Source organism: Megalobrama amblycephala, linkage group LG15 (genome assembly GCF_018812025.1).
Source record: "Megalobrama amblycephala isolate DHTTF-2021 linkage group LG15, ASM1881202v1, whole genome shotgun sequence".
NCBI classification, from domain to species: domain Eukaryota; kingdom Metazoa; phylum Chordata; class Actinopteri; order Cypriniformes; family Xenocyprididae; genus Megalobrama; species Megalobrama amblycephala.
This window is the reverse complement of record NC_063058.1, coordinates 20,160,834-20,181,796: the sequence shown is the minus strand read 5'-3', so window position 1 is coordinate 20,181,796 and position 20,963 is coordinate 20,160,834. Positions and strand designations below refer to the sequence as shown.

Below are 20,963 nucleotides of genomic sequence, written 5' to 3'. Positions count from 1 at the left end.
GTATTGTGTCTCATCATCTCACTTTCTGCAGTTTTTCTTCAAATCTCCCTCTTGCTCATTCTGTCTCCTCAACCGCTATTAACTACGGCCCCTAAAGCTGATTGGTTACATGTTTGTTGTTGGTGTCAACTTCCAAACAGTGTTGTTGATATATGGCTTACCCCACCTTTAATAATTAGTTGTAAAATATATATATATATATATATATATATATATATATATATATATATATATATATATATATATATATATATATATATATATGTATTCTGACACTTATTTAATACAATAATTAAATATATGATACTACAAAAATACTGCAAAAATAAAGTATATTATTATTAGTAATAATAGTAGTGTTCATAATAATAGTATTAATAATACTGTTATTATAAATGAATGAATGAATGAATGAATTGAATGATTGCTATTGTTGTTAATATTATATTATAATATAATATTATTATTATTATTTTACAAGGATATATGAATATGAATATCTTATACTCATTTAAATACAAGTATATTTTTATATACTAAAAATATAATAAAGAATATTATTATTATATATTATTAAAATGTATTTATAATAAATAATTAAATACAAATATAAATAAAATAATAAATAAATATATTCTATTGTGTATTGTTGTAAATATTATTATTTGTTTGTTTGTGTGTGTGTGTGTGTGTGTGTGTGTGTGTGTGTGTGTGTGTGTGTGTGTGTGTGTGTGTGTGAGATGGGACCACTGAAAATGCAAATAAAAAAACTGAACTACTCGCCCAACTGGGCCAGCCAAAAAAAAAAAAAAAAAATCCACATTCCTTCTCATTCATCCCCACTTTATCATTACCAAATAAGAGCAAAAGTGTCTAGTGTTGTAAATCTGGCCTCTGTGTCACCTTTGCTCTGTTCTTTTGTTTGACAGGCATTGTTCTTGGTCCAGTGTATTCTCTTGTACCAATTGCGGGCTCCTACTGTAAAGGGCCCCTATGTCATGTGAATGGAGAGAGCTATAATTGCAGGACAATGAGGACATGTTTCCACTCTGTTACACTGTCCTTTCACATACTGTCAGCTATAAGCCAGACACGCAGTTGCAGACACAACAAAGATTTTCTCTCTCTGCACGCACACGCATTTGCACATGCACACAAAAATGCCACGCATACACATTAAATTATATTAATTCATACTTCACATGCACACACACCGTTTGAACAAGTCACAGCTATTGCAATCAAAGTACTATATGTCCCTACTCTCACTGGTGTGTCATTTAAACAATTTTATTCCCATTATATATTATAACTGAGGAGATAAAATCATTTTTAAAGGTGCCCTAGATTCAAAAATTGAATTTACCTCGGCATAGTTGAATAACAAGAGTTCAGTACATGGAAATGACATACAGTGAGTCTCAAACTGTATTGTTTCCTCCTTCTTATATAAATCTCATTATGTTTAAAAGACCTCCGAAGAACAGGCGAATCTCAACATAACACTGACTGTTACATAACAGTCGGGATCATTAATATGTACGCCCCCAATATTTGCATATGCCAGCTCATGTTCAAGGCATTAGACAAGGGCAGCCAGTATTAACGTCTGGATGGCACAGCTGAATCATCAGACTAGGTAAGCAAGCAAGGACAATAGCGAAAAATGGCAGATGGAGCAATAATAACTGACATGATCCATGATATCATGATATTTTTAGTGATGTTTGTAAATTGTCTTTCTAAGTCCATGTTTCGTTAGCATGTTGCTAATGTAGCCCGCTCCAGCCAGTGTCCGCTAAAGTCCGCTCCAGCCAGTGAGTCCGCTACAGAGCCCGCTCCAGCCAGTTACAGAGCCCGCTCCAGCCAGTGAGTCCGCTCCAGCCAGTGAGCCAGTGAGTCCGCTCCAGCCAGTGAGCCCGCTCCAGCCTCCGCTACTGTATACAGAGCCCGCTCAGCCAGTGAGTCCGACAAGCCCGCTCCAGCCAGTGAGTCCGCTACAGAGCCCGCTCCAGCCAGTGAGTACAGAGCCCGCTCCAGCCAGTGAGTCCGCTACAGAGCCCGCTCATTTTTTAAACCCTTGCAGTCTGTAGCCCGCTAATTCCAGCCATAAACTACAAGCCTTTATTCTTTATAAATCTCTCCAGTGAGTCCGCTCCAGCCAGTGTGTAATGTTAGCTTTAGCCACGTGAGCACTATCAAACTCATACAGAATCAAATGTAAACATCCAAATAAATACTATACTTACACGACTCCAGCCAGTGAGTCCGCTCCAGCCAGTCCGCTCCAGCCAGTGAGTCCACTACAGAGCCCGCTCCAGCCAGTGAGTCCGCTCCAGCCAGTGAATCCTTGTTGGGTGAGCCACCGCCTCACCCTCATAAGATCCGAGAGGAGAAGGAGGGAATGAGCCACCGACAAGCGCCTTCTGAGGTTGTCTGTGGGTTCTCCAAGCGCCTTGCCCTGCCGGCGCCAACGAAGCGCCTTGCCCTGCCGGCGCCAACGAAGCGCCTTGCCCTGCCGGCGCCAACGAAGCGCCTTGCCCTGCCGGCGCCAACGAAGCGCCTTGCCCTGCCGGCGCCAACGAAGCGCCTTGCCCTGCCGGCGCCAACGAAGCGCCTTGCCCTGCCGGCGCCAACGAAGCGCCTTGCCCTGCCGGCGCCAACGAAGCGCCTTGCCCTGCCGGCGCCAACGAAGCGCCTTGCCCTGCCGGCGCCAACGAAGCGCCTTGGGGCGTGCCCTGCCGGCGCCAACGAAGCGCCTTGCCCTGCCGGCGCCAACGAAGCGCCTTGCCCTGCCGGCGTCGCCAGAGCAGCCGGAGCACGCTGCCGTCCCAGAGCAGCCCCAGAGCAGCCGCTGAGCACGCTGCCGTCCCAGAGCAGCCCCAGCCGGAGCACGCTGCCGTCCCAGAGCAGCCCCAGCCTGAGCACGCGGCCGTCCCAGAGCAGCTCCAGCCTGAACACGTTGCCGTCCCTGAGCAGCTCCAGTCCGAACACGTTGCCATCCCAGAGCAGTTCCAGTCTGAGCCCGCTGCCGTCCCTGAGTCCTCCGCTCTCCCTGATACGACCACGGAGGCCGTCACCGAGCTGTCCGCTCTCCCTGATACGGCCACGGAGGCCGTCACCGAGCTGCTCGTTCTCCCTGATACGGCCACGAAGCACCCTTGGCCAGCCCTGTCGCCACCGCCCGGATCTTCTGTCCTGCCGCCATCATCCAAGCCTTCTGCCCTGCCGCCGCCGCCGCCCAGGCTTTCTGCCCTGCCGCCACTGCCCAGGCCGTCTGAACCGTTGGAACCAGCCTGGTCAGTTCCTCCGGCACCACCCTGGCAATCAGCCAGGATTCCAGACCCGCTGGAACCAGCCTGGTCAGTTCCTCCAGCGCCACCCTGGCAATCAGCCAGGACTCCAGAACCACTGGAACCAGCCTGGTCAGTTCCTCCAGCACCGCCCTGGCTATCTGTTGGGCACCCTGGATCTGGCCCACCATCCCTCCCCCTGATCCTCCTCCTGTCCACCTCCCTCCTGAGTTTTTTGTGTTTTTGTTTGTTTTTTGGTGGAGCGTCTGGTAGCCGCTCCTTTGAGGGGGGGTAATGTCACGATCACCTGTGAGAGTGCCCATCAGCCACTAGAGGGCACTCCATCTTGGACTCTTGTTTTCACCCCTGGACTCATTATTACACTCATTGCACTCAGCTGTTTTGTGTTTCATCATTAGTGTCTGTCTATTTATACTCAGTTGTGTCTGTCCTTGGTTGTGGTTTGTTGTATTTGTTACGTGCACTGTTTTATATCTCTGGCTTGTTGTTTTGTGGACTGATTACCTGGATTTTGACCTCTTGCCTGCCTTGGATTTTCGTTTCTGGACTCCCCAATAAATACTTATGCTGCACTTGGATCTTTTACATCTTGTTCTTGTGCACCCGTGACAGAGACAGATGCCAGACAGTTGTCTTTTTACTGTAGAAAATATTTTGACATTTATTATTTTGATTAATGTAATTAATTAAATTAAATTGTGTAAGCAATTGACAGCCTAAAAATAATTTCCTCCTATCTTTATACATGATTAATTATGTAGTGTTCTGGCAAGCTTGGCAAATCACAAATTTATCACATACTAACCGCAATTTTCCCACAAGTTTCTGAGAGGGGAACGGCTTTTAACAGGTCACATCCTGCTCCATTGTGTTCATAATACTCAATAATCCCATAAACTACTAAACTAAGTTTCTTTTAAATATGCTTAGTAAACTTGCTAAATCATGCCAGAAATCTGATCCTTATTTGAAGGCGGTGGCAGTAATGTACATGCTAAGTGGTTTCCTGTTTTTTTGTCTTTTCTTTAATGAGGTGTGCAATAAAAACCCAACTTTGTATATTGCAGCCACTCTGAAATGCATTAAGTCTCTCTCTCTCTCCTTCTCTGTTGACTCTCTTACCAGTAATTGCCACACATAACACACACTCTGGCATATAATAAAATATTACAGAGACACTTTACGTTAGATCAAAGTACTGAAGAAAACTGATCCAAGCACTTTAAATTTGCAACGTAGTTAGACTTTAACGTAGTTAATTTATCTAGTAGTTCAATGTATATCATACAAAAGTCATGAAAATTACACCTTATACCTGCTTGTCATGAAATATGCAAAACCTAGTTATTCCTACCAGAAAAAGTGTTCAACAAACAGATCGTTCTCAAAGATGTCCCACACATACTAACTAAATAGGCCTACAGGTCTGATCTTGGATCCTCTCCAGGAAAAATCTTGTACAAAAGAATGATAAGTCTCTAAAATCTGTCTATACAATCAAATAAGAATCACTGTGTTAATATGAATATCATATACAAGTGTGGGTGGTCCAGAGCAGAAACTATACCAACTGATTCCAGAGTTTGTAGAACTCTGAAATCAAAGTGAAACATTGTACTGTATGTACGATCATTCGTTTAAATGGAATAACTGCTTAGATAGCACCATGCCAGAGGAAGTCCAGCTTCAACGAATCCCTCAAAACTGACTGAGGAGATTATGACACAAGCAAAGTAAACTACACTGAAATGTTCACAGTTTCACTTGGCAACAAACTTCTTTGCAAGACCACTGAGCTGTGACAGTGTTTACAGCCTCTGTAAAGAGCAAGTGTCTTGTTCAGTTTTCTTTTCGAACAATCTGAGAACGAAGACAAATACACGGAGCAGCTTTTCGGCACTGTGTTTTCCGAGGGAAAAGGCCAAACAGCCTGTGCAAAGATAGTACTTCAGTGCAGTTTAAATACACACTCTAAAGACATTGACTCGCAGGAGCTGACCTGCAAATGATCACAGTGGGAAGTTTAGAGGTTATCACCTAAATGTTAAACTGTCCTACAGCTAATGTCAACCTCGGTTTACTGGTTACCAACTACTAAGTGGATGGCGTGAATCAGAAATTTGAGTCTAAAGACCTATTTCAATGTGAACAGCTCATAAGCTCATAATAATTTGCATGAGATGGCAAGATCTTGCGATATCATGAAACTTGGCACATACAAAAAGTACAACTGTTTTTATTATTACAATCATGGTTATGTTTAGGTTTGGGTGATGCATTTTTGTAATGACTTCGCCATTATCGCAACTTTTCGTAAGAGCACAATGACAAAATCATCAAAGCAATGATTACTCGCACCAAAGCTAATGCATATATACAATAAATTGTATTGATGCACATCTGAATATGAATGTGAATGAGATTTGAGCTGCAGTGGAAGGAAAGTTTTTCAGCAAATAACAACTCAGAAGACTTAAAGTCATATGGACTAATTTTATGGTTGACTATATGGAAAAGACCAATGTGAACATTTTGTTAAATGGAAGAAAGAAAGCCATATGGGTTTTGATTGGCATGAGGTTGAGTAAATAATGACAGAATTGTCATATCTGGATGATCTAATGCTTTAAATATGGAGCATCATGGGGTAAGAATACAAACAAATCAGACTTAATTGTCTCTTTTCAGTTATCTGTCCTACAACGCTTCTCAAAAAGCATGTGGGAACATTCAATTGGACAGCTGATTGGCAGTTGGCTGGTGCAACAGTAGCAGGGACTGACAAAAACTCCTGCCAAAGCATCAGTTAGCCAACGCCAAGACACATGTCCTGCTTCACCGGCAGTGGCCACAGCAACATCATGGCTGATGGCTGACCTAAATATTTGCGAAGCCGAGCCAACTGGTGCCCGTCGCACAAAAGGCACAGCTGAGAGAGGGGCAACTGATTGCACAAGCCAATGAGGGCAGGGCTGTGTCCCCTTTTGAAAATTCAAGTTTTTGAGAGGACTTCAAATACGGAAGTCAATTTCCGCCACATAAGAAAAAAAATCCTGCTTTGGTAAATCATAATTATGAGATAAAAAGACAAGGCTATGAGATTTTTAGTCATAATTAAAAGAATTATGACATTCCAAGTCAGAATTATAACATAAAATGTCAAAATTAAGATAAGAAAATTAAAAAGTAATGATGAAAAGTATAAATTGAAATAATTATGACAAAAAGTTGAAATGATGACAGTCAAAACTTGTTTTAGAAATTATGAGATAAATCATAATTGAGATAAAAGTTGAAATTATAACATACCAAGTTATGATTATGATATAAAAAGCCAAAATTATGACACAATAAGTCAAAATTATCACATAAAAAGTCAAAAGTAAGACATACTAAGTCATTATGTCAAATATGAAATGTAAAAATAGGGGAAATTCTATTGCACAATTAAATATCCAATATCAACTGATAACAACAAATTAAAATATATATATTAAAAATATTTGATAACTGATATGGTCCCATGGGTATATTCATGGGTATTCATATACATTCATCATGTAGACTAAATATTTGTTTGTTTTTACAGAGAATTTTTTTTAATCGATGACAACATGCCACATTAACATGTTTTGTTTGTTTCTTGCTTGTTCAACAACCTATTCTCCATTCAAACCCTACATTCCTTCTTAAGGCCTATTAAAAGCTTTTGCACTGGCATGGCTTGTGTGGAATGTGGTAAGTTGCACTTTGAGAAGTTAATGAACAAAGCTTCTTTCTGAGAGTGCATGGTCTAAGTGCTTGATAATGGAGACCACACCTCGGCCGGCCTCCCTCATGAATCTGTTGTGATTCTTGTTAACATCATCGGTGGCAGGTCTGCTTTGATCCCTCCAAGCACATACATAAAACAGAGGGGAGCACACTGAAGTGGAACCCTGCAAGGTGTGGATTTTATGGGTAGAACTGTTAATGTTGCCCAAGGCCAAGAGACACATGAAGGTGCTTCTACTTGGTTATGCCTTAGTATCTATTAGAGGTCTTTGAGGACTGAAGCACTTATATAAAATATTAATACCTTATAGGCTTTAAAAGCCTTTATTTAAAAATGCAGTAAAATGCAGATGCCACCAAATATTGCAAACCTGGAAGCTTCCGCCTTGATTACTTTGCATTAGTTGAGCTCATAAAAAGCCTTTCCAAAAACAGGATTGCTTGAGTTTGACTTAAAACAAAACTTCGAGGAATAGTAAAAGTTGCCATCATTTACTTATACTTTCATGTCTTTCCAAACCCATTTTCATTCTTCTGTGCATAAAATGGCAAGTCTTCTGAAGTTGTACGCTTTGTGTGATAAACAGACCAAAATATTATAGTGCAACTGGTTCTTACGTTTTTCGTACAGGTAATGTAAAATGCCGAAATTGAATATTTCAAAGCAGTAAGAGAATTTAAATCTATAGCAGGGGGCATAATTTTCAGTGAAGAATAGCTATCGTATGACTTGTCAAAACTACCAGTTTGGGGATGGTAAGAAGTTTTTTATTTCTAAAAGAAGTCTCTTGCAAAAAGGCAGTTAAAACAGTAATACTGTGAAATACTATTTACAATATACATAACTGTTTACTATTTTAATATATTTTACAAGATATGTGTTACATGATCCTTCAAAAAGCAATCTAATATGCTCATATGGTGCTCTGGAAACATTTCTTGTTATTATCAATATTGAAAACAGTTGCATTGCTTAATATTTTTGTGGCAACCATAATACATTTTTTTTTTTTTTTGCAGGATTCTTTGATAAACAAAAAGTTCAAAAGAACAGCATTTATTTAAAATAGAAATCTTCTGTAATATTGATAAAGTCTTAACTGTCACTTTTGATTATTTTAACATATCCTTGCTGAATAAAAGTATTAATTTCTTTTTATAACAGAACCAGATCCTGGTCAGTGTATGCTTTCATTGTATGTAAAAGTGCAACTTCTACATTCTGCTGAACTTCTCCTTTTTTACTCCATAAAAAAGAAAAAAGAAAAAAAAGAAAAAAGGTCATCACTATAAAAAATTATATGATCAATAAGTTATGATATCATATGTTTTTACATTGCTTTTACTCATCAAAAAAAGTTTTTTTAAATAAGTTATGCAAGATTCAACTCATTTTTTTTAAAGTCAGTTTATTGTAATTTAAGTTGAAATGACTTAAACATCCAAGCTGATTGTACTTAATTTCAGTCAGCAACATTTTTTTTTTTTTTTTTTTTGGGTTTTGGAATATGAGGGTGAGCAAATGATGACAGACATTGAATTTTTGTGTCAGCAGCTTTAAAACTTGTAATAGTTGTATAAAATTATCAATATTAAACAAAGAATTTGCCTCGATTACATCATCATTTCATTTCATTGTTAAGGAAGGAATTCAGTAGCAAAGCCTTAGCGTTAGAGAAGATAATGCCCAGTTTGCCCTTTGTACTCATGCAGTCCAATGAAAAACCACCATACACCATTCCTTGACTCTTTGTCAAATAGTCTTTGGTGTCCAATGGCAACAGCTTGTGCCTTGAAATTAAGAACAGCTCTTGAAGAACAGTACTCCTAAGCTCTATTTATGAGTAACACAAACTCTGCAATCATTACCACGCATTGTCTTTTGATATAAAAAAATCTACTTTATGCAAGTGATGTGATCCGGAATACTGTTTTACTGTCACGCAGGTACACCAGTCACAACATACTGTGCCTGACTGACAAGTTTTGTTCATTTGCTGTTCTGATCCATGTCTGATCTCTGCTCTTTCACCAGACAGACACCAAGTGAGTGCAAAAAACTCTCTCTTCTTTCAGCTGTGTCCTTCCTTTAAGGTCTCAACACACAAACAGCTTTGTCTTCACTGACAGAAATCTGCATGTGGACAATGCCACCCTCCTCCTCGAATTTAAGAAGCCCCCCACATTTCACCCCCTACCCTCCTTCTCACCCCACTTCACAAAAGGGGCCCGTGCTTCAACCCCCAGCTTGGCGCAAAACGCTTAAGAGCTCCACAATGCTCCCCCATTCTCCATGGCAACAACAACAGCGAGCCAGAGCTTTTCAAAACTCTTTTTCCCAGACTTCCTTTAGAGGACGTCCATGAGGGAACCCAATGGGATGCTTAGTCCCATTACCAGAAGATTTGGAAGGAGATCAGCTTGCTTAGCACAAGTTACCTGGTTGAAAAGATCAGCATATGTTGTGTTTTGGAAGTTGGTCCCAACCAGGCTTCTTAAATGGCTTAACCAGCAAGACTTTCTTGGACTTTCAGGTGTGGTAAAGCTATTAATTCCTTCCAAATCAACCCAAATATTTTTTTTGGGAATTAACAAATGCCCTATTTGGAATTGTGGAAGGAAAATTTCTTCTCAGTTGTTTAGAAATATATGGCCTCGTATTCAGTTATTTATCCAAGACTTTCTTGGTCTTTCTGGTCTAGTGAAGCTGGTTGAGCAGCATGTTTTGGTGCACCACCAAGACCAGCAATAACCTACATAAACCAGCCTGGACCTGAAAGGAAATTCACGCTGGTCTATGTCAGCACTAATAGTGACCTGACCAACAGCTTGATCCCTGCTTTTCTCTGAAAGGTTCACAAATTCCCTGCATGGTTTAGATGCTTCGAAACGCTGATATGAGATAAAGATTCCATACATAAGATGATTTAGAATGTGCGAAATAAGGATAAAGACATATGCACTGCCATTAACAGAAGAAATGTGTGCACCACACGCTTTGCATCAGCCGCTGCATGAGATTTCACTTAGACGAAAAGGAGATGGATGAAATCATACATCAAAGCTTCAAAAGATAAAGATGAAAAGATCAAAGATTATGAGAAGTGCCCTACCTTTAAAATAAAACTGTAGATCAAAAGTTGGCTGTAGAATTAACCACAGATGGTCCTTTCCTGGCAGCTCACTCACTCGAATTAGATATAGAATTATCACTCAAAATCCAAAAGCCCTCTAGATAAGGCTTATGAAGTTATCTTGAGGCACGGTTATGAATGGAATGCACTGATGGGGTTGAGTCAAGTTTATTGACTGACTGAATGTAAAATGATGCAAAATAACTAACACAAGAGATGAGGCGTTATGCTGGGAAAGAGAAGAATAACTGAGTCTACATGAATGCAGATGCTGCAATGATTCATATACATTACATTCTTAAGATGTTAAACACTTTACAGTGTACTTGCTTTAAAAACTGCTTTCATATTAACGTAGTGAACAATTTCTGGGAATAAAATGATAACCTTAGATTTCACATTGTGTGTATCCAACACATTTCTCTCTCTCTCACTCAAAAAAACAAACAAATAAAAAACATTCATTTTCCAGCATTATAGAAAAGGCTTGAATGGTAATGATTGACTGATTTAAAAGCTTTGTGGATACTAAGTATAAGGAAAATCAGAGATTAACATGATGATGCTTTCGATTTATTTCTCTCTCCCTCTCTCTCTTTTGGACATTTAATAAAGTGTCAATTTATTCTTAGTTAAACCAAATTTTAAAAATGGACAGATTTTGTGGAAGGAAAATGTCTTGCCAGTTAAAACATATTGCCTCATATTCTGTACTAAATGGAATTGCAATCAATGTGATACTTGTTTGAAAAAAGAATTTATATCTAATAAAATATCTGTAATGCATAAAATGTATGAACAAATGCAGGATTTTATTCATCATAAGCAGCTTTGAGTAATGTTTGTGTTCTCCCTCCACTGTCATTGTGTACTAGGAAGTTATTTGTCTGCCCACTAAGCAGCGGCACATGGCATTTCTCAGAATCAAATTAAGTGGCAGTGTGTCACTGGAACTACATGTTAAAGGGGCATCTCTACTAACTGGCTGATCCTGATCCTCTTTATTAAACAGAAGTAATCAAAACAACACAAAACAAACTCTAGTTGTACACAGCCTACATAGGAGTTTTAAAGGCTCTTCAATTAATCCCCCAACATTTTCTTGTCAAATGTGACATCTTATAAGAGACAAACAAGTTTTATCACTGAGAATCTAAGAAAAGCGTTCACTCCATGGACATCAGTTCTAATCCTGAAATCACGTGATATCTTGTTGGGACATGCAAGCTTATGGATGGATTTCAGTTATTTTAGATTTTTTGTTTTGTTTCATTTTTCTTAAATGAATCTTGAGGCATGTTATAGCCTGAGGATGCAGAATGTGAATAAAGACTTAAAATCATAAGTCAAATCAAAACTTCCTTTGACACATAATCAGTCACTGTCTAATAGGCAGGACATTCTGTAAGCTTTGGCTGCTGGGAAAATGTACATGAAACGAACAAACCTGACAGGTAAGAATGACATTTGATTTCTACAAGATTCTAAGGGAGAAGGTTTCACTAACTTTTATTCATGTTAGTGCATGATAGTTGTTGGTGGGAATATGTTCTAGGATGGATCTGAGGAATGTGAGGGAAGATCAACAACAGTTAATTTGAAAATTGTTGGAGATTACAATTTAGAAACAATTACATCTCATTAGCAAACCACAGTTGCTGTACCGAGTAGAAGAGACTTTGAAAGAGTGCAAGTGTGGCATAAGCCGAGGTACGACAGTTTTAAAAAAGAGAGATAAGTGAGTCCTTAATGTGATATGCAGCATGACCATGCAAATATTTAAATAAAATAAGAAATAAAGTTAAATTATAATATTTGAAGTCACATTATGAATTATAAAGTTGCAATTGTGGTAGATATAAGGCAAATTGGGAGAAATAAAATGTGATTAAAATGTGATTATGAGGTAATGTTGCATGTACCTTTTTTGACTCTGAGGTTTAAACATATTCACTGAATAATATATTGCAAACAAGAAATGTATAAATGGATGGCCATTTCAGAATTGCTGCAAATAATAAAATATATTACTATAGGGAATGGCAACAAATATTGTTGAGCATAAGCAGAGACACAGTAAGGCTGTATAAACAATTAGGATATTCAGGGACTGAGAACCCACCAGAAGAGAAGAGCACACAAGGAGGCAGATCACTATCACAAAGAAAACCAATTAACTTGGCGTGAAAAGAATAAAGCTTGCACAAATCCACTTCTACTATGACAAGGCAATTTGCAAAGCAGATATTGAAAGTCACTCAAACCACTGCACACAATACTTCGTCACACGATGCTTTTAACTTTTCAAAACAAAAATGGTGCCCAAATAATGTGGTATCATGTATAGTGAGTCTCACCTGAAACCGTTACCCTCATTGTGGCTTCAAGAGGCCTGTTGTTATCCAAGTCCTTGCTCAGCTTTAACTCCCCAGTGTCTTGATTGAGAATCAGCAGGCTGAGTTCATTTCCCTCAACAAATGTGTAGAGGAGCTTGTCAGACACATCTGGATCACGAGCAGGCACCTTCCCAATAACTCCTGTGGGAAAGCTGCTGGACTTATTTGTAATGTAGTTGTTAAAAATAATCTCAAAATCCTGAAGAACAGGGTCATTGTCATTGACATCTACTAGGACGACATGTACAGTGGCCCGACTGACAAGTGGTGCGGAAGTGGCCTGGACCACTATTACGTACTCCATCTTGGTCTCGTAGTCTAGGTCAGTAAGGGCAATTAGATCTCCGCTGAAGATGTCAAGCTGGAAGACCTCAGGAATATTGCCCTCAACAATCTGATAGAGAATCTGGGCATTGGTACCTTCATCTGGATCTGTGGCAATTACACGGGCTAGAGTGGACCCTACGGAACTGTTTTCCTCTACGTATATAAACAACTCATCCTTCTCAAACACAGGGGCATTGTCATTTATGTCCAACACGGACACATGAATGTCTACGGTTGCTTTGAGAGGGGGCACTCCTTTGTCCACTGCAAACGCCTTGAGGTTATACACTGCAACGTTTTCCCTGTCAAGCTTGCGGGCCGTTCTGATGATCCCAGAGTAAGGCTCAATAAAAAAGTCCCCCTCGCCATCATCCCCTCCTTGGAAGGTGTAGCTCAGTCGACCGTTAGATCCAGAGTCTCTGTCTGAAGCAGATACCTGGAGTACACTAGTGTATACCGGTGCATCCTCGAACACTGTCCCCTGGTAAATGTCCCGGAGAAACTGGGGTGCATTGTCATTGGCATCAAGAATGATAATCTCTACGTAGGTGGTGTCTGATTTCTGGGGAATGCCGTTGTCTCGGGCAATGATGGCGAGCGTGTAGGAGGCCTGATCTTCGTAGTCAATCTCAATCTGAGTCGTGATGGCACCGGTGTCAGGATCAATCTTGAACTGTGGCACATTGTCCTCCATTACATAAGTAATACGGGCGTTTTCACCAGTGTCCTCATCGGTGGCACTGATGACCACAACTGTTGAGCCTATAGGCCGGTCCTCGCTTACTAAGACTTGGTAGTTAGCACTTTGAAATACTGGTCGATGGGTGTTGGCATCAGTCACATTAATGAAGACTTGAGCTGTGTCATGGCGCGTTCCATCTGAGGCGGTGATTGTTAGGAGATACTGCCTTTCTTGCTTGTAGTCCAGGGGTAGTGCTAAAGTAATAAGTCCTCCTCCACTCTGGCTGGTGATGGCGAACCTGTTCCGTGTGTTCCCACTAGATATTTGGTACGTTACCACGCTGTTTACATCCCTGTCTACAGCTGTGACGCTAAGCACACTGGTGCCCACAGCTGCATCCTCATTGACCTTTAGGTTATACAAGTGCTGCGTGAAGGTGGGGACATTGTCATTTACATCTAGTATAGTGACACTTACACTAGCTGAAGATGACATTGTAGGAACCCCGCAGTCTCTGGCCTCAACACCAAAACTGTAAAACTCTGTAGTCTCCCTGTCCAGATCAGCACTAACCGTAATCCATCCAGTGCTGTTATTGATAATGAAAGGAAAACCAGGTGATGTGTCAGTCAGCTTGTACTCCAAATGAGCATTGTCACCTGAATCAGCATCGATAGCTTGAATGTGCATCACTGAGAAACCTACAGGAACATTTTCTAACACTGAGGCTTGAAAGGGTGTGCTGACAAACATAGGGGCATTATCGTTAACATCCACCACTTGGATTACAACCATACCTGTGCCATTGATAAGAGGTGGTCGCCCTCCATCTTGTGCTTTCACTCGCAGTGTGTACTCTCTTATCGTCTCATAATCTAGAGGACTGATAACATCAATGACACCTGTAGGGGAGTGTATGTAAAACTGGCCCTTTATATTCCCATTTATGATGCTGTAATGCACTTTCGCATTATTCCCGGCATCTTTATCTGTAGCCTTCACCACAGCTACTTGTGAATTCACGGCTATGTTCTCAGAAACTTGAACTATATATCTCTTCTCACTAAACTGAGGGTAGTTATCATTCTCATCCTCTATGAAGATGTGCACTGTGGCTGTGGCGGTACGTGGACCGGGCTCTCTGCCCTGGTCGTTGGCTTCAACAATAATCTTGTACTGAGATTTGACTTCTCTGTCTGGTCTGACTCTGGTTTTGACCAACCCATTCCTTGGATCGATTTCAAAGCAAGTGTTCACCTCATCATTATTCACAATCTTATAAATCATATTGGCATTGGAAGGGGCGTCTCCATCTGTAGCCCTAATAGTCATAACTTCAAAACCTATTTCAACATTTTCTCTAATACTAACCCTATACTCATTCTGTTCAAAAACTGGCGAGTGGTCATTAGTATCGCTGACTGTGATAGTGAGGTACGCGACTGCTGATCTTTTAGGGGTTCCCCTATCAGTAGCAGTAACTTTGAACACATGAGTGTCTTTAACTTCCCTGTCTAAAGGTTGTAGAGTAGTTATACCGCCCGTCTCAGGGTTTATCTGAAATAAATTGTTAGATCTGCTGTCAAAAAAAGCTTCAATATCATATTCAACAACACCAGCGTCTCCGTCATCGGCGTCGAAGGCTTTGAGGGTAATGACGCGCGTTCCCGAGGGCTCGTTTTCGGGCACTGATACATGGTAGTTTGGCAGCTGAAACTGAGGAGCAGAGTTCACGTTTCTTTTTTGACGTTTAGCCCACGGGTCTAATTCACCTCCAGTGCTGCTTTTTCTGCTTAAATGTAACTTAACATCGACAAATAAAGAGCCATTCAGTGCGTTAGGCATTAAACAAAGCAAATTCGCTTCATATCGCTGCGTATGAGGTAAACAGAGGCTCGCGCTCGTGAGGGAAATAACACGCCGCTGGTCTTTCTCCACGCACCTACCACGAAACATTTGGGAATTCCGCATGGATACAGGTAAATGTTCGTAAATGTTTATGGGTAAGGTGTCCAAAGAAAAACATGTCTCATACCCAGTCAGGAGATACATATAGGCATCTGGGTTAAGATTTTTTCTTTTGTATTTGTTGAAGCAGTTCTGCCCATGAACGAATGTATTGAAATGAAGCAGTATGAAGTTTTCAGAAAGCAGCGATTTAATCCGCAAATACAATGGCACCGGATTTCTCGGTAAATGAGTGCACTGAAGTTTGCGCGCGAGTGATACCAGCCCATCACTTTTCCTGATCTTTAGAAAGTGCCGTAAAGACTTATCTGTGAGACTTCTGTCGATTATGTACGTCCAGTCTGGTCCGATTGATACATTTGCCAGTGTTGCACCTGGCTGGAGGGCTTCCGATAGATGTAAATCCAAGCATCCAAACGGTGGGAGATGAATAAGTAATCCAAAGCACATCCATATCACTGGTAATTCCATGGCTCACGCGCATCTCATTGGGAAAATTAGTCCAAACGACCCAGAACGTCTGCAGTTTGCAAAATTCCAACCATTCCTGTAGGCTAACGTGAAAGTGCACATTGGGTCAAGGCATGTTTCTGTGTGCAGAGCAGCAGGGACCAGAGAGCTGCACTGATAAGTTGTAATGAGTAAGATGGCTCTTCTCCCTCCCCTCCCACAACTTGCATGGACTTACTCATGCATTGTGATTTTGAAATATCCAATGAGCTCAACCGAATAGCTTACATTCTTGGCTATCAAAGAACAAAGTTTTAAACCATTAAACATTTAATCAATCCAATTTTCATGTTGTAATCTTTTCCTGTTAAAACACAAGGATAAAGTTAAAAAAAGATTTAAAAAATAAATAAATAGAAAATTAGATATTTTATGTACATTTTTTTGTGTGTTCCAAAATATAAAAAAAATGCATTATAATGATTTAATTTAATTAGGCTATATATAATTATTGTTAATATTGAATTTTATTGAATTAATTTTTTTTAAATATACACTACATGTCAAAAGTTTGGAAACATTACTATTTTTATTTTTGTTTCCAACATTGATAATAAATCAGCATATTATAATTATTTGTGAAGGATCATGTGACACTTAAAGGGTTAGTTTACCCAAAAATGAAAATTCTGTCATTAATTACTTACCCTCATGTCGTTCCACACCCGTAAGACCTTCGTTAGTCTTCGGGTACACAAATTAAGATATTTTTGATTAAATCCAATGACTCAGTGAGGCCTCTATAGACAGCAATGACATTTCCTCTCTCAAGATCCATAAAGGTACTAAAAACATATTTAAAACAGTTCATGTGAGTACAGTGGTTCAATATTAATATTATAAAGCGACGAGAATACTTTTTGTGCGCCAAAAAACTAAACAAAATAACGACTTTTCAACAATATAGTGATGGGATGATTTCAAAACACTGCTTCGGAGCTTTGCGAATCAAATCGATTTCGGAGTCGTTATTTTGGAGTTTTTTGGCGCACAAAAAGTATTATCGTCGCTTTATAATATTGATGTAGACCCACTGAACTCACATGAACTGTTTTATATATATGTTTTTAGTACCTTTATGGATCTTGAGAGTTACAATGGCATTATAGAGGCCTCACAGAGCCATCAGATTTTATCAAAAATATCTTAATTTGTGTTCCGAAGATGAACGAAGGTCTTATGGGTGTAGAACAACATGAGGGTGAGTAATAAATGACATTATTTTTGGGTGAACTAACCCTTTAAGACTGGAGTAATGATGCTGGAAATTCAGCTTTGTATCACAGAAATAAACAATATTTTAAAAGTATATTAAAACAGAAAACCATTATTTTAAATTGTAATAATATTTCACAATATAAATGCAGCCTTGATGAGCATAAGATACTTCTTTCAAAAACATTAAAAATAGTAATGTTTCCAAACGTTTGACTGGCCCTGTATATACACACACTTGAGTTGTTCTCAAAATGTCCATACTCATTTAAACACTTTTAGCTGTTGCCCTTACATAATATTTTTCACCGTACATTATTATATAAATAAAACATCTTAGCCAAAATATATGTAGCTATCATTCAATTAAACGATCTGATTTCTTGAAAAAAGAAAAAGTGCTGAATACCTTTTGTCTGTCCCGAGGAAATGGATTTTTATGTTCCGCTCTTCTTTCTCATTCCACAATAAAAGAATGCATGAAATGGAATTAACTTGTATCCAAAGAAGATAAATAGTTTCGTATGATAGTAGTGATCTAGGGCAGATCTTGGTTGAGTACGCCCCCTTGTGGATACTTAACCCTCTACTGCACATATGTTGATGGCAAATGGAAAAAAAATAATAATAATAATAATTCCACATAATTTTTTGGTTCATTTGGGAACATTTTATTATTGATAAAAAAAAAATTTGACCCCCCCCCACCCCAAAATATTTTTTCGTTGCCTCAGGGCAACGTTGTGCAACAATGGTACAGAATCACAGAGAAATTTATCATCAAAATCAATTTAAAAAAATAAAAAAAAGTCAAGAAATCATTAAGCAAAAAGGGAAAAACACTTCAAAGACATTGATATATTGAATCTGATACATGCATTGGTTTGTATCATGTAGTGTGTCATGTCATATAATGTACCACATGTAATATATAAGATTTCACTCCGTACGAAACTTCAAAAAGCAGTTCTTCTCTGCTGTGAAATAGGTGTATGTTACAATTTTTCCCAATCACTTTGGGTGTTCCTGCACACCCAGGAACCCTGCATCTTCCCTTCTTATAACACATTATGGCCAATGTGAGGTATTGTCCAAAACATCCTCTAAAAGTACCCCTTATCGCACATTACCCTGAGGCAACAAAAAGAAAAACATGCAAAATAAAATAAAAACTTCATAAGACTTGACAAAAGGCTTCTCTACACCTTCATACACACACACACACACACACACACATATTTTTATGTACAGTTCATGTCATTTTAAATAAGGTTACTAAAGCAAATAATCTTGCCTTCTCACACCATGTGCTCCTGTGACCATGTGTCAGAACAGGACGTCCCACCTATAAATGGTGCTTGATAGTGACTCCCACACCTTATTGGAGTGTTCTTTGGTATTTTCTCAACCTCTCTAATTGGTTGTAATCATTTAAAGAAAAATTTACTAAACATGGGGCTTAAGAAAACTTTCCGTTGCCTAAGGGCAACGCTGTGGTGTAGAGGGTTAAGTTATTTAGTAATCTTTTGGTTTGAATACAGCAGCCACAAAAAGTATTTGTCACACTTAAAAATGAATTAGATAGCTATATTAAATATTAGATAGCACACTTTAAGCAAAACATTGCACAAAAGTGTTTCATCTTTTAAAATATAAAACAATAAGAATATGAAGTCTTACTGATTGTCAATCATTAGTGGAAGATGTCCACACCTGTGGTTACTTTTGAGAGGATTTTGATACTTAACTTTGGGGACAAGCTAGGTAAAAGTATTTTGGGAAAATTGCCTGAATAAATAAAATTAATTCTGAGAAAAGGTTTAGAATAATTTATTTGCTGTAAGTGTGGCTAACTTTAGGGGGCGGCACTTTACCAATCAAATCAAGGTTGAAAGAAACCGGTTTAGATCCGAATACACATTCTTTGATCATTTAAAAACAATCTTTAAGTATTAAGGCTCATTCACACCAAGAATAATAACTATAATGATAATATATTAGGCCCCGTTTACACTAGTGCGTTTTTGTTGTAAAACGCCGTTTTAAAATGAAAACGATCCTCGTCTACCCCATAGACATCATATAAAAAAACCCGCGTCAAAATCAGTTAGGTATTCAGTGAGATATGATTAATTAAATGCGCTGACAGCTCATTGCACCTGTCAAACAAGTTACACTGAGTGGAGCTGGCGACCGGTCCAAGATGGCGGCTACACGGCTCGTCCGTGCCAATAGGCAGTAGCGTTCGATAGGGCGTCTACCTATATGATGTCTATGGTCTACCCTGGCGTTTCCACAGCGTTTCAGAAACAATCTCCATCTACACTACACGGCCGAAATCACGTCACATGACTGTTCATGCACGTACAAGTGTAAACAGTTGCCTCTTGCACATGTAGGTAGCTGCAGTAATAAAAAAAAAAAATGCTGCGTTTAACTGCACAATGGCAAAAAGGACAAAATGACAACGAAGCCAGCAAAGATTGCAGTTCAGTCTCCATGTTATTGTTCACACGGTCGTTAAGGATACGCAGAGCGAACGTGGGCAGCCACGCCATCGTTTTCAAAAGTCTCCGTTTTGGTCCGTTTACACTGAAACGCAACCCCAGCGTTTTCAAACTAAAAAGTGGTCTGCAGCATCTTCGAAAGTCTCTGTTTTCGAGGTTCGAAAGCGCCGGCGTAGTGTAAACGGCAGGTGTAACCGTAGCAAAACGTATGCTTTTTAAAACGAAAACGCACTAGTGTAAACAAGGCCTTAGAATCCACATTGATTGGCTGTCAACGGTTTTATTGGCCTTTATAAAAAAAAAAAAAAAAAAAACACTTTTCACAAATGTGATTTTCTCTCAGGGTAACTAGTAGCATGTTCGCTAAACACACACAAACAATTTATTTCTTTACATACTGCTGATTTTTTAATAAATATTGACTTACAAATCCAAATTATAATTGTTAAAGGGATAGTTCACCAACAATTCTGTCAAAATATCTTCCAAATATCTTAATCAAAGTCCCTTTAAGACAAGTCATTTCACTCAGCGGCCATCTTTGAAACGCCTCTCGGGCATCCTGGGCATCATGCAATCTCTTTGAATGGGGAAACATCAAATTCTCCAAAACTGTTCGCCAACCTTACGATTAAATTTCATATTTAAAATCACCAATGAAATCTAACAACAACCGGCTCATAAATCTAGTTTCTAAACGCTCAAATCATGACAAAAAAAAAAACTGTATTTTTCAGGCTGGATCAAGCTAATGTGCATGCGCAGACCTAAATGCGCATCTCTTCGGAGGCGCGTGTCTGACTGTTTCTATAGAAACCGGTGATTCTAACGGCCGCTGAAGTGACGCGATGACTTTACCAGTCGGCGATTGGCTCTTATTTAGAAGGCGGGACTTATTCCGCCATATTGTGCGTTACACTTTCTCCCATTCAAAACAATACGAGTGACACGTCTTGTGTTATTCTATAGTCTTTGATCTTAATTCATGTTCCACAGAAGAAAGTCAGTCATACAGGTTTGGAATGACACGACTGTGAGTAAATTACTATTTTCATTTTTGGATGAACTATCCCTTTAACTAGCTTCAATATTTGTGCCCAAAAGTGATGAAATTCAAACTAAAAATCTAAATAAAA

General features: G+C 39.2%; 1 protein-coding gene across 2 annotated transcripts in view; it reads right to left on the bottom strand.

Moving 5' to 3' along the window:
* Positions 1-16,351, bottom strand: part of celsr1b (cadherin EGF LAG seven-pass G-type receptor 1b) — a 59,265-nt gene extending 42,914 nt beyond the window's left edge. The window contains exon 1 of one of the 2 annotated variants that reach the window (XR_007180223.1): positions 12,580-16,351. Coding sequence is in view for 1 of the 2 variants with exons in the window: in XM_048159599.1 (XP_048015556.1) it covers positions 12,580-16,066 (3,487 nt within the window). In the remaining variant the exon portion in view is untranslated. The remainder of the gene's footprint in view (positions 1-12,579) is intronic. The other variant, XM_048159599.1, reaches the window with a different exon arrangement.
* Between the last annotated feature and the right edge of the window lie 4,612 nt (positions 16,352-20,963).